The sequence below is a fragment of the Aethina tumida genome, chromosome 1 (assembly GCF_024364675.1).
Source record: "Aethina tumida isolate Nest 87 chromosome 1, icAetTumi1.1, whole genome shotgun sequence".
In the NCBI taxonomy this organism is placed as follows: domain Eukaryota; kingdom Metazoa; phylum Arthropoda; class Insecta; order Coleoptera; family Nitidulidae; genus Aethina; species Aethina tumida.
In genome coordinates this window covers 76861663-76876654 of record NC_065435.1, presented here as the reverse complement: position 1 = coordinate 76876654, position 14992 = coordinate 76861663, and the positions used below count along the sequence as shown (strand labels likewise).

The 14992-nt window shown below is 35.4% G+C and overlaps 1 protein-coding gene across 1 annotated transcript in view; it reads left to right on the top strand.

The window, feature by feature from the left end:
• LOC109597464 (uncharacterized) overlaps positions 1 to 14992 on the top strand; it is a 39993-nt gene that overhangs the window by 1803 nt on the left and 23198 nt on the right. Inside the window, exon 2 of the mRNA XM_049961022.1 lies at positions 10457 to 10593. Within this exon, the coding sequence (XP_049816979.1) occupies positions 10457 to 10593 (137 nt within the window). The remainder of the gene's footprint in view (positions 1 to 10456; positions 10594 to 14992) is intronic.

Sequence of the window (14992 nt, the reverse complement as noted above, 5' to 3'; positions counted from 1 at the left end):
TCGGTCTGTGTGTTTTTTTTTACGTTTTTATACGGATCCACCAGACATAAAACCCCATTTAATGCAGTACAAGAAACAAACAGCCGAACGAGAATCGAATGGTAAATAATCAAGCGCTGTTTCTATTTATCGTCTCTCTTTATGTGTGTGTATATCGATTTTGTAACTGGCTCAGGAAACTTGGAAGGCTCATAAATTGAAGCCGACGATACGTTGTTGTTGCATATAGAGTGAATGGCATTCTGCCGTTTCGAACGTCACAATGTACTGCTGAAATTGACTATCAATAAGTGGAAGAATTACGCCGTTGGGGCCTTGAGATTTCCTGATAATTGCTATACCAACATTTCGGATTAATAACGTGAATTATGGTCGCTTGTTGTTCGATTCGGTCTTTGTTTTGTTCAAACAATAATCAACGGAATTGTGTTCCGTTTTTAGTTAATTAAATTTAATATTTTGGATTGCAATTACACATTTATAAATTTCAACATTTTTATTTTAACATCATGATTAAAGAAGTAAGAAGATTTCAAAAAGGACAACTGACAATTTAGAAGTAAATAAGATACTAAAATTACTGCCCTTTTTGTGTAATTACCATTTTTTGGTAATTAACACATTAAATTAATTGTTTATAATCCTGTAATCACTTAACCGACTTTAGCCAAGGTAATCCATTCTATTAAAAAAAATAGTTGGTAACGCATGTCCATATGATACCATACTGAACATTTAGCTCTTGCAAATTCTATAGAAAAATTTAGTTTGATTGAAATCATTTTACATGATTTTTATTCGTAATTGATATTTTGTTCCATTCAAAATTTTCAAAAAGTGTCCGGCCATGTCTGTCCAGAATTTGAAAAATCATCTGGACTACCTGGAGTCCATCGTAAAACCCGAAAGGTATCGGGCTCATAATTTCAGGAAATGTTGGTACTCTTAAGATACTTCGATGCTGCAAGTTTCAGATCTTTATCTGTTACCATTTCTGAATAAAACAAAAAATACTAAAAATCTGTAAAAATTGTTATTCTCAGCACCTTGTGACTCGATTGATCTAAATACCGGATATGTTTTGGTCCATGATGATAGCTTTCAGGAAAATAAGTAAGAACTATATCTGTTCATAAGAACCTTAAAAAAACGAGGTTATTTTCTTAATTTTAATTTTTAACCATACGATACGATAAAAATATGAAAGTATTTTTTTTTGAATTTCTCATTCATATTTCGATGAAATTATAAGCTTCGGGAATTTTTTAAAACGGTCACTGACAGAAATTAAAAATCGATTTTTCTCAAAATTCGTTTTTTTTATATTTTAACTCTTGAAATAATAAAATACAGAAGTTTTGCGATTACTGTACTAGTGAAAACAACAGAATAAAATAGGAACACTCATATAAAAATAATTGTTTTTACTATAATTAACTCTAATCATTATTATAAACTTTATTTCTAACTAATGAAACTTAATGATTAAATGAGTATAAAATACTATTGTTTATATAAATGTGTTATAAATGTTTATATGTGTTTTAAAGGATTTAAACTTTCCTTTAACTTTAAAGTTCTATATTTTATCATTTCAAGAGTTAAATCATAAAAAGAAATAGATTTTTGAGGAAAAAATCGATTTTTAATTTTTTTGAATGTTGCGTACCATTTTATAAAGTTCATAATTTCATCTAAAATTAAATGAGGAATTTAAAAAAAAATGGTTCCATATTTTTATCGTTATCGTACCATTGTTAAAAAACAAAATTTAGAAAATAACCTCGTTATTTTAAAGTTATTATGAACAGATATAGCTCTTATTTTTTTTCCCAGAAGCTACCATCATGTCCAAAACATATCCGGTATTTAGATCAATTGATTCACAAAATGTTGAGAAAAACAATTTTTAGTAATTTTCCATATTTTTTATTTATTCAGAAACGGTAACAGATAAAGATCTGAAACTTGCAGCATCGAAGTATCATATGAGTACCAACATTTCCTGAAATTATAGTACTCATAATTTCAGGAAATGGTTACTAAAACTTACATTTATTACTAAAACTTTTACTATGGAATAACTAACAGATCACAAAAAGTAGTCAACATGTTGTGCGAATATTTTCTTTTCAATTGAGACTCAGTGGACAAAAACTTGAAGTAGGCTTATTCTCGAGCCCATAAAAGGTATAATATTTAATTTTGACATGGCTTGTTCTGAGTTTTATGACTATACTAGATCACCAGAAAGTTTTTCTATTTTGAGCGAATTTCAGACATCAAGGAAATATCACGTAATTTTTTTTTTTTTTACCAAAGAACCATTTTTTCATACCAGGATCATACCATTTATCTTAATAATAGGCATTTATGTATTTTTGAACAAAATAAATATATTTTAAACTGTTTTTAATTTAATTTACCCTTTAAAATACAAATTTATGACATTCTGTCACTATCAATGGGGAACTATTTATGACATCAGCGTATATTTAAATTAATCCTCACTTTATTTGTATTTGTGTTGAGATTGTCACACTTCCTGCAATAACAACGTTTTTTATTTAAAGTCTAAGAAAGTATGATGGTAGGATATTAATTAATATTATTTAAGTATAATAATACATTTACATAAGTAAGTAATTATCATTTTAATCTAATTCAAAACTTTTTAGAATCAATAGTATTATGTTTTTAGTCTGGTCAATTGGCGGATATTTGAGAAAACATGTGACCGGTCAATTGATCACAAGAGGTTTTGACTAAAATCAAATCAAAACCACAACTATAGTTACCCTGTACTATAACAAGGCTCTGAAAGTTACAGTCACGAAATTTGAATAACCGCTAAGAAGTACAATATTTCATCCCGCCGATTATAAAACGAATCCAATAAGTAGGCCGCATCTCAGGCCCCATAGTAATATACCCGGACACAATGAGGCAACGAAATAAAATTTATTAATAAGCGCAACTCCCCGCGGTGGCTTCGCGGGTGGCGCCTTTCATCGAGGACGCGTCTGCATTATGAAGTAGCTATCCTTTGTAATCCCCAATTAGAAACCGTCCCGGTCCCGGTACGACAATGTGGCACAAGAACCGTAGACGGTTGCCGCTAATGGAGTCGACGGCGTTGTCAAATTCTCACCCGCCCACCCGTTGCATATTTCACGCGACCAAGCTTTGATCAAATATTCACAACCGGAAGTGCAACATCGGGTTTTTAAACTTCCGGCATTGTTAAAAGCACTCGAACACGTCCGTTTTAATTATTAACTCGCCGTCAGTTTCGTCGGTGACACGTGCGACGCGTATCAACGTTCGGATTCCATATCGGTAATGAACAAGTTTAATTATCAATTAATTAATGTTGGCTGTTTGTCGCGGGGGCACGTCAAATTTTCCGAATATCCCGCACTCGTTCGTCCGTAATATCCATTATTGTTTGTAATTAATCGGGGTACCTGAGACACGGAGTGGCAGCCCGGATTCTATCCAATTTCGGCGCGTGATGGATTGTTGTTTTCGCGCGATTATGCGGCGCTAGATGTAAACTACAAATGCCACTCATCCACAAATGTCTGCTCGATGTCTCGTTTTCAAAACAACTGCTATTTACGCCTCAAAAGTGACATAAACACTTCATTCCTTTTTTCTTTCTCATTCATTATCTCAAAAATGTGATATTTTTTTATAATACTGTCTATATATTTATTACAAAATAAAAAAACCAAGCAAAATAAATAATCAAGAAAACTATCAACATACCACTCCATTTTCTGTTTGTGATTAGTGTCAAATCTCACATTTATCGCATTTTAAGTTTTCTTTTAACAAAATTCGGTAAGATTATTTTCATCAAAAATTGTTTAGTTATACTCAAGTATTAAATAAACATGTTTTTAATATAAAAACGACACTTATAACGGCGTAGTTTGAACTATAACAATATGTTTCAAGAAATTGACGCACCACACCAATAATAATTGATTATTATTAATATTTTCTGAAAACGGAAAAAATGAACCTATACACTCTTTGTTATTCATTTAAAAATAGGTTTTCATTTATAATTGATACTTAAAATTAAGTTTTAATGTTTAAAAAATGTTTAAAAAAAAATCTGATCTAATTCTTCAAAATTTTAAATAGAAGACGCTCCACATCCTCGAACTTATTCGGACGATTAGGATGGTCCATTAAAGGTGTCTAAAGGATGCCCCAGATATGTTCTATTGGGTTAAGGTGTGGACTACAAGCTGGCCAGGTCATGGCATTAATCCCAACGTCAGCAAGATAATTTCGGACAACATGGGCCGTATGTGGTCGTACATTATCTATTTGTAAAAAATTTTAACCTATAAAAGAGGCATATGACACGACTTGTTCTTCTAGAATATCCAAAATGTAATGCTCAGCATTAAGGTTCACCTTATTTATCAACACCAAGTCAGTACGTGTTGTTAAAGAAATGCCTCTCCACACCATAATTGAACCTCAGCCAAATAAAATGGTAACTCATTTCCAATCCGCTTCTACCTAATTGACGTGCTCTCTAGAAAAATTTCCTGAGCTTGACTCAGTGATCTACGGTTAAGGTCGGGCATCGAGCAGGAACATAGGGTTGCATATTATCTTCCCTAAGTCGTTGTCAAATAGTTTCAATACTTATCCTAACCCCTTTTACGTTTTCTAATTGAGATTGCAAACTACTTGTATTCACAAATCGTCGTCTCAAAATTAAAAGACTCGAAAAATGATCATGAGAAGGAGTTGTGGCACGATTTCTACCCTCACCAAACTCTGTACCGTTGGAACGTACGGGAAATGGATGTATGAGATACACATCATCGTTAATTAAATTTCTAGATTACCTAATTTACCAGAATCGGTATTTTTCAAATAACAAAAAAACATGTTGTAAAAACGTTTACACACTTTTTAAAAGTCATATACGAGAGTATTTCAAAGTTAATACAAACAATGTACTATTTACTTAAATAGAAAAATTTGTTTAGAAAATTATAGGTGGTGCGTTAATTTCTTGGAACAATATTATATAAGACTAGTTCTTATCATAAAGGAATAAAAGGAAACGTGCAGTGTGCAAAGTGGCCAGAGATCAAGGATTTGACTTAAATTTGCTAAAGTTTGTGGATCAAACAAAATATTGGTAAAGTAATACATGGCACAGGAAAATGAAATTAAACTTCGAACATGTATAAAAATAATAAGTTACATGACGTGTACATATTTGAAATATATAATAATAAATATTATGATGTCATTGTTATTTTACTCATAGAATGGTGAGAAATAACCAGGAAAGTGACATTATTAAACACAAAATCTCATATTTAGTATTTATTTAATCACAAAATATAGTAAGGTACTAGGAATCATCAGAATTTTAAACAAGATCGCATAATCAACAAACTTAATGTTTATCACCTTCCAGTCTATGGATATTTTGAGGTGTTTTACTAATATTATAAAAACTCTAAAAACGTATTTGAATGCAGTATTAATACCGTTAATCAAAGGAATTAAACATCTTTAAGAAATTCAAATATTTTTTACATAAATACATACCAGACAAGTGAGAAGTTGTCGCCTGCGGTCGACAAGATCCTAGATGAGAAAAGCACCCCGCACTTCGCCAAAACGGAATAACAATTACATGGGAATTTCAGGCTCTTTTTGGGCTAATTTCGTCCCAAAAGTAAATATTTTGGGCTTGAAAAATAATAAAATAAACACTTCCGTATAGACAAAATTAACCATTTAATGTCAATGAGAAAATTGCAAGTACATATAGTAGAAAACTTAAAATTTAAAAAACACCAATTATTTTTTGAACTACATTTTTTTTTGACCATTCATGACCCCATAAAGAGCCCGAAATTCCTGCACGTAAAATTTTTTGATACGATAGTCCCAGCTCTTGAAATTCAATGCGGGATATAGCTTTACAGTAAAACTACATCCCGGTTATTTTTTGAGCCCATTTTTTTTACATTTGGTCCGAAATTAACCCGTAAAAAGCTCGAAATTTCAGTACTAAGAACACTTCGGAATCGACAGAATTAACCATTTAATGTGCATGCACATAGAAAACTTTAAAAAACACATTATTTTTTAAGCTATTTTTTTTTTCTTTTTGACCATTAATGAACCCATAAAGAGCCCGAAATTCCTGCATGTAAAAATTTTTGATTCGATAGCCCCCGCACTTTAAGAATAAAAATGGGCTAAAATTAACCCAAAAGGAGCCCAAAATTCCCATGTAATTGTTTTTCTCACCTCAAGATCCTCGTCACAAATGTCTAATTGGCTGATTGGCGGCAGTTCAAACGGCAATGAGCTCTTTTTACTACCTACCTTATATCATAAATGCAGTAACAGCACATATAATTTGTTGGCGTTCTTCACATGTTTTTCGCTAACAGGAACGTGATACACAATTCAAGTTACCTCTATTCTGTAATGGAAATTCGAATAAAAATAGGAAGACACATAATTTCTTTGTAGGTTTTAGCACAGCTATATTGATTATTACCGTAATTAGATATACTATTTTTGATTTATGTTCTTATTTTACGTAGTACTATTTCGCTGGAAAACTTTTTGTAAAAACACCCCACAAATGACAGTTTTGCTCACGTTTAGGCATTTTCTAAGCATGCTGAATTTCACTGCCCAAATAGAAGCCAATTAGTTCTTTATTCCAGATTTAAATTAAATATGAAATATTAAAGTAAGTAAGAATTAGCCACAAAATAAATGAGGATATAAAATGGAATAGGATAACTTCTACCTGTAAGAATAGTTTTTTTAATCAGTAATTTTAATAGCTCTGTATACTTGGTATTCATAAAGTCAAAGTTTGAGGGGCAACATTGTTTGGAGCTTAGCTTTCTTTGTGACACGATCTTTGATACTATTCTTTATGTTTCTTAGTCCTTGGTTAGATCAATCACCCTACGAAATAAAACGTGCGAGGCACAAAAGGACATATTATAAACCGCAATCGATAAAATGCAGCCCCGACCGGGGATTTATCGTACAGCAGCCGTTTCGCGTGGGATTTACGACGGATTTTTCCAATATCCGTTTGTTCGGCCACTCTTGCGGCCCGGCCCAATCATTAACACTGCCAATTACGGGCCTGGATTTCAGTCAACAGGCTACAACAACCTTCCTTCATTGTTCCCCAACTGAAAAGTAACCACCAAATAGACCCCGATAAATTTTTCCTAATTAGGTTCACATCAAGTCCCATATACTTCTGCGAGTTTTACAGTCCTCCTTATTTCTACTAAGAAATGGCGACAGCACGAGCCTTCAAAGTGTCCATTCAGGAAGCAATTTTATTACCAGAATCTTGCTTTAATATAACTTGTATGCACCCGAATCCTCCGAACATAATCCGGCTAGCACAAAGCCAATCTCGATAGTTCCGCCTGTTGTAACTTGCAAGACAAAACTTTTCTGCAACGAGAACCGCTGACTCGACGTTAAAGTTCGGGACGGTCCAGCTCGGATTTGTTCCGGGGGCCTCCGGAATTATAAATCGAAATATTCCATTACGTGCGCCGATAAAGTACAATTCCAATTATACAACACGTTCATTTTTACGGCCGTGCACTCGCTAAACCGCCGCCATAAACATCGTGCTACGTGTTCCGACCGCATCAGCAAAATTCTTTCTTCCAGGAACCTGTGACATTCCGGACGTCCTAAACCGCGTATTTAGATAATTGGTCTGTCTCCGATGTTCTGTATGGCTGTTTAACTGTAATGTTGTGTTATTTGCCGGAGGATAATTGAACGAAACTAGGAGCCGAGAATCTGATGGATTCTCTCGTCTGTCTGATCTGTCTCGAAATCCTTAAACAGTTCTGACGTCCTTATTTCTAAATGTGTTAGCACAAATTTTAACGTCTTTTGAAAGCGCCTTCCAGTGGCTTTTATTTATAGTTTCTAAATTGTGCCAACTGATACTTCCAAGTAAGGAATATGAAACCGGGTATCTACATAGACTAAATTTAGAACCAGTAATTAAAACAACAGAGCTTGTAATACTCTGTAAGATGTTCCAGTCTATTCCCAGTTGATTGAAATTCCATGTAATGCCGCAGGAAATTCCTGCAGAACCCCACGCGGACTGGCAAATGGAGCGTTCGGTGTAAATACTACACCTGTCTCGACGCTCCTGCTGATTCATTAGCCAGTTTTCAAAAACAACAACCTAACAACGGATGTAAGCCACAACCTATTCGATACATTCCAGCTAGAAACGTAAACGTTATTAGGTCGCCCTGTCGCCAGTGAAACCAACAAAAAATCGATCCCCCACGAATCGATGGAGGCTAAAACGTGTAGCGTCCGTGTAGCATCCCGAACTTTTCCAACTCCTGACAAGATAAGTAACAAATCGATTCCGGCCAGCCCCCCGTGCAAATGCCCCGGCCAACTAAAAACAACACCACGTCTTCGGCGTGCACACGGGCGACTGTATTAATTAATATGGCGTTGTTTCGCTCGAGTGGTCTCCTGCATTGTCTCCCCGGGCAATTGTGGAGTACCTGACAGACCCCGGGTCGGACAGACACGCCGAACAAGTCATTTACCTCGGTCACAATTTACTCCCGCTCTCAACTTCTCCATTTGCGAGGAACAAAAGTGTTTGTCATTGCTGCAACACCTGGATTCGCTTTGAAGTGTACAGTTCGCCGCGAGTTGCAGGAAATGCGATCCTGCCAGGCGAATTTATGCCTTTTGGTCCGATGAGATTTCGGTTGCCGTGTTTACTTTTCGCAAGCCCCGGAGAGTAGTTCCCGTTACTGTTTGACTATTTGGTGTAAAATCGAATTAATACACACCGGATAGAACGGGGAGAAGCATATTCCCCAAGTCTCGCAATCCGACCAAATCGAACGGGGGACGCAGGAAAGATGCGTGTTAATAAAATCGCGGCAGGAAAGTTATCCGGCCTCAGGTCGTGACTCCAATTCCAACAAGACATTAATCCGACCACTCCGAGAAGGTTTCCCATCGTCGGACGACCAACTTAAAATTAAATTTCTCGTTATAGTTATTTTGAAGTTCTGCCCGTCCGCAATTCGCAGACCCCGGTCCGATCTTTTGATCCCGGCTCATATAAAGGGGATCATCGCGTAAGTATATTTGTGCGGTCAATGATAAAAACGACTCACAATTTTCCTAACCCCACCCTCTATTGGAAAAGCCTCCGTGGATTTGTTTCGGGAGAATTTCACTTGGCTTTGAGTCGATTTTAGATTGCGTGCGGTCAATAACACAACACACACTAATTTCAAACATCGAGTACATAGGATACAATCACGGTTGCCTAATATTGGCACAAATAAGCTGTTGTCATCTCTTTGCGAGCTCCAGTATCAATTGATTTAACAATAACAATCAGTAAAACACGTATAACAGGGCTTCAGTCGTTGTTCCAGCGTCAAACAACGCAAATAAACGTAAACAGGGACGCTATTGGGTTTGTTTCGTGTGGAACACGACCGTCGACCGTAATTCGAGTCGAGAATCGCACCTGCGGCCATACCACGATAATCTGGCCGGAAACATTATTGCAGCAATTAGACGCAGACACAATTAAATCGGGGAACACAATACTTCGGGGCCCCTTTTGCAAAATCGGTCGTCGCGTCTGCTCGGAACCGTGGCCGGAGTCAAAGGGAAACAATGGCGTAACCGGATCGAAGATAAGCCCGTTCTGTGTGTCGTTGATGAGCGATAGTTGGACCGCGACAAGACTGTGCACTAGAGAGGTAAAGGTGCGATAACGCGAATGAAACACTAATGTTCAAACGGGTGGAACAGTTACTTTGGTCACTGAGTTTGGTGGCGTGATAACGGGTTCGCAAAATCCACCTACGAGTCTGTGTTTCGGTAGACAATTACTGTTTGGGTGAAGGGAAATCAATTGTTTTGCAGTTTGCAGTCTGATCATTAGCTGCTGGTCTTCCTAATTGTCACTGTTCCAAATGGACTGCATTATTCTCCAGTTTGGTCCCGAGATTTCCTGCTGCTAACCATTCCTGCCATTTTTACCACTACAAACAATGCAAACAAACTTCGTTAGATCCACATTATTTTATAATGTATTATTGTACATCAATTTATGGTGCTCTCGAAAGTATGTCCAGCATGAAAATTTAATTTGGGTTTCATGCACCGCTCCCGATATTAAACCACGTTTAAAACTGCATCAGTCCCGGACAGGACGTTCATCCGCGCCAATAAATACTTGATAAACTAGCGCCGCGTTGCATAACGGGTCGATGCAATATAATTTAATGTGCAACCCAATTAGTTCGGACACACCGCAAATGTTTACCTAACACGCTAAAATATTAGCCCGGCACGAAGAAAAAATATAATGAATGTTCCATTTTTGTTTCAGTGTGCAACAGGACGTATTACGGAGACGTGGGCAAAACGTACGAGCTGCGAGTCGTTAAGTCCGCCGAGACGCGTCTGCCCTTCCTGTGTCATCTCACGTTCACGGCAAACGGCCAGAGCCACGGCGACATCGTCCAGGTAATTAGCGGTCTTCGTAACGAATTACCGGGGGGCAAAAAATAACCCCGGACTGAGAAAAATTTGCGGTGGAACCGTCCGACCGAATCGAATTATCTTGACCGTCGTTAAAACTCCGGTTTTAACTGTCCGAGATGTGTTTAGAAAGTTTTATTTTATGTAGTATAACAAGTGTGCGGTTATTGATCATAACATAGAACGTAGGACAGAAGTGAATTTAAATATGTATTCAGGAACATCAGAAAGCGTGTTATTATGCCAACCTCAATGCAATACAATAAAGTTTAAACACAGCTAATCGTACAAGGTTCGAGTAATCTCCAGTTAAATCCCTCGACGTCCCATTCACATTCAAATCGCGTATTTATTAGAAGTCATTGTTTTAATCTGTCCCCCAAGTTTGGCCGCAGGAAACACGGGCAATAACTCACCGACGCAACCGTACTGATCCAACTTTCTTAAAAAGCATAATTCGCGGTCCCAAGATAAAGGATTAGAACGCGATCCCCGCTAAGTCCCGGCCATCTATCTAGCTAACGGGGAAAAAGTTTTGCGGGAGGCTGCGTTTTTTACCCTGTAACCCAGGAACGCGGTTTAAACCACGCACGGTCATCAATCAATGCTGGAACGAAATCTCGGTTGTGAGTAATGTTGCACTTTGAATCTTTTTCGGTTTGCCAGCTATTAATATTTTTGGTTATGGTAAACTGGCGCAATCGGTCGGATATATTTTTTATTTAATAAAACGCGTAAATCATCGGATGCAATTGGAATCAGTAACACACCACGATTAGTTGGTCACGCAATAGATGCATAACAGAGATGGATACGCGTTTTGAATTTATGTCGGAGATAAATGAAGATGTCCATGGATATCGGTGAGTGTCGATGACATGCACGAGCTGATCGGATTAAATGGGCAAATAGGACGAGACCAGCAGCGTATATATAATATATTTCGAGTGTAATAACGCAGCTACAATCGGACTAAAAGCACACAAGCGTGCAGACACGGGGGCACTTTAAACAGATATATCAATGGCCATTGAATGTGCCCAATCAAGGACGGTGGATATTTTGCATACCGTCAAAACAAATGCACCGATAATTGCGGTATTGTCGATCAGTGTTTAGTGGAAATTAAGCCATTGTACGTCGTCGTACTTTACAATAACTTGACGTTTAATGAATACGTCGCCACGCGTCCCGACAATACATCACTTAATTTTCTGGACGATACTGCATATCAACGGCAACGGTTTTCAAAGGTGAATTATCTGGTTCGGTCCTGTAATTCGATTATAAAATATCAATAGGGTGGATTTATCGGCCTCCGCCATTGTGTATTATCCAGCACTTTTCACCAACGCTAATAAAACCGCGACCCAGTTCTCACTGTCTATTGTGTTTTCATTGTGAATTGTCCCCGGAAAATGGCTGAATAAATTATTATTGAGTGTCACACACATTTCACCACCTGCTATTTATTTTACTGTACTTTTTCAATATTAAATACTTAACTGGCTTTATCAAAAGCAAAAACCCAATTAAAATATTAAATTGTTTCTCCTCTTACAAACGTCACGCAAAATGTTTTATTTTCGTAAACCACTACAAATTTGGTAGGTTACCAACTAGATGATATTTTAAAAATTCTCCAAATTTAATATTGTTTCAACTTGGGACAATAAAGTATTCAAAAGTAGAAGAATTCTAGAATACATATCATTTACGAAAAATATGTTACTTTTTTCCCATGATAAGGTTACACCGATAAGGAAGATATGATTACTTCCAGAAGGACTACTACTTCACAAGCGACTCTCAGCGCTTTCTAAGGATGCCACGGAATCAACCCTTTCATTTTGTATAAATATTAATTGTTAACATTCATTTTTATAGTTACTATATCAAGTTAAATATTTATTCAGCAAATAAATATTTTTTAAAAATTTAAAAAGCTTATTATTTGTGAAGTAACAAATTGACTTAGTCATGCTGATTCAAGAACACATGAATACTCATTTGAAGAACACCAAATTCGAATTCCTCGTGAAGAACCAAGAAGCTCAAGAAATAAAGAAACTCGTAAGAAGCTCAAGAAACAAAGACATTCGAGAAGTCCGGATTAGAAACACCTAGGAAAATCCGTGGAAGTTACATCAGATTCTCTACAACAGTCATCAGATGATCAGATATACTGTAAGTTTTTGAATCATTTACCGAATTTTTCTTTAAATTGAACAAATTGTTTTCGAAACACTGTTCGTTCGTCTAAAATTAGTATAAACCTATATTAAAATACTGTGTAGTAGAAATGCAAAAACTAACAACAGAAACTAACAGAAGTTTTCCCGAGCGTTAAATGATTTTTACGTGACTAATATGTTGGAAAACAGAGCAGCCCAATTAATAAGCTCTAGTAATCCACACACCTTCCATATTTACAAATCAAATAATTTTTATATTTATATTTATGCATCGGGAACTGTCATAGCATTACTTAAAAAAACCCAAGATATCAATGACATTCCAATAAATTAATAATGAGCACACTGATAGGACAAATTGTTCATGCTGGTAACTCTCGTCGCTAGTCGTGTTACTTTCTTATGTTAAGAAAAAAAACATGCGCAAGGACAAAGTCAAACGAAGAAACATCCACCAATCTAAAACCAATAACCTGGGACTTGACGATATAATACAGTATAATCAAAATCACAAATAAACCTCACCACGTTCAAAATTAAAAAAAGAATTAAACAAATTGTACTCAAATTCTTCTCGTCCATACAAACCAAAGAAATATTTCTGGAGAATTTCCAGAAATAATATAATAAAAAAACATCAAAAATTAATAATGATCGTCACAAAATTTACATCTTTGTCTTCAATATAGGATTTGATACAACATGAACAAAACAATTCGGCATTAAAATCAAACAATCAGTAACAAAATTTACCATACCACTTTCCCTAATGAAAATAAATAACGAAAATTGAATCGCCTATTGACCAATTATGTAAATTAAACTGCACAATCTCTTTTAGATACCCATTGCATTCTTCTATTCATTCAGAATGAACGATGTCTCATATATATGGACGATATTATAATCTATTTTCCTACAATCCACGAGCATCTTTCAAGATTCACGGAGGTTTTACGAAGACGAAAAGTGAAAACCTTATTCAGACCTGATAAATGCGAGTTTCTACAAAAAAAAATCGTCTACCTCGATTACCATTTCACATAATACAATTTTAGACCTGCTCAAATTAAGACAATTATAAATTTTTTGCCAAAACTTTAAAATCAAAATTTCAACAACCACTTTTCTAAACAACAAACGCAAGCGCATTCACAATCGATGAAGATTTTCCTCAGGATCCCATTAGCAAAGACCCTACTGAGCGCGAAATTCCCCAAACTTATTATGCTGGATAAAACAATTTACATCGCTAAATTAACAACAGTATTTAAATACAATTTAAAGAAGATGTTTAAAAATTTTTTCATCGCTGTGAATTTCGTCGTAACCGAAACATCTAAAAGGGAATTTAAATGAATTAACAAAAACTCCCAGTGTTGGAAACACTCTAAATATATTTTCAACCTTTTAAAACCCACATTCATTGTGATTATGATTGAAAATTTGATAATACCGTAAAGTCACACAAAAATAAACTTACATTATCAACCAACCATCCTCAATTGAACAGTTTTATAGAAAGATTCCACGTATCTCTCTCTATCTCAAATAATAGGAACATGGCAAACCAAACGTCCGAAGGACCATCCCACAAATGTTGTCATTTATACTGTTATTATAATAATAGACATAATAAAACTCGCGGGTTCACTCCTTTTAAGTCAATTTTCGGGCATATATCCCTTCCTATAAATGAAACTTTATAAAATCAACTAGATTCAATCTCAAAATATGTTAGAGATCTAAACTACAAAATGAAATATTTTTATAAAATAAAATAAAATAATAAAATAACAATGAATACAATTAAAAAAGAAAAATACTACAATTAAATTAGTCATAGACTCATTGAAATTTCTGTATTATTGATGGAAAATTACTATTCATAAAAGATTTCGTCGAAGATACTTTGAACCCAATTTCATTGGCTTGAGTATATAATACAATAATTGTGCACAAACATTAATTGAATCTCTAACAAATACCCCACTCATTAAAGAGAAGTAACTTACTTACAAGATTCACCTCTATTACAAATGGTCTGGACATAATTAAATTGAAAGCTTTCGTATCGATTCTAAAATAGTATTTATCCTCAAGATGACTTTAGTAGATACAGAATATTCAACCTTTTTTATATTTCATCTAATACCAATTTTGGACAACCGAACAGGCCTTTAGCATAT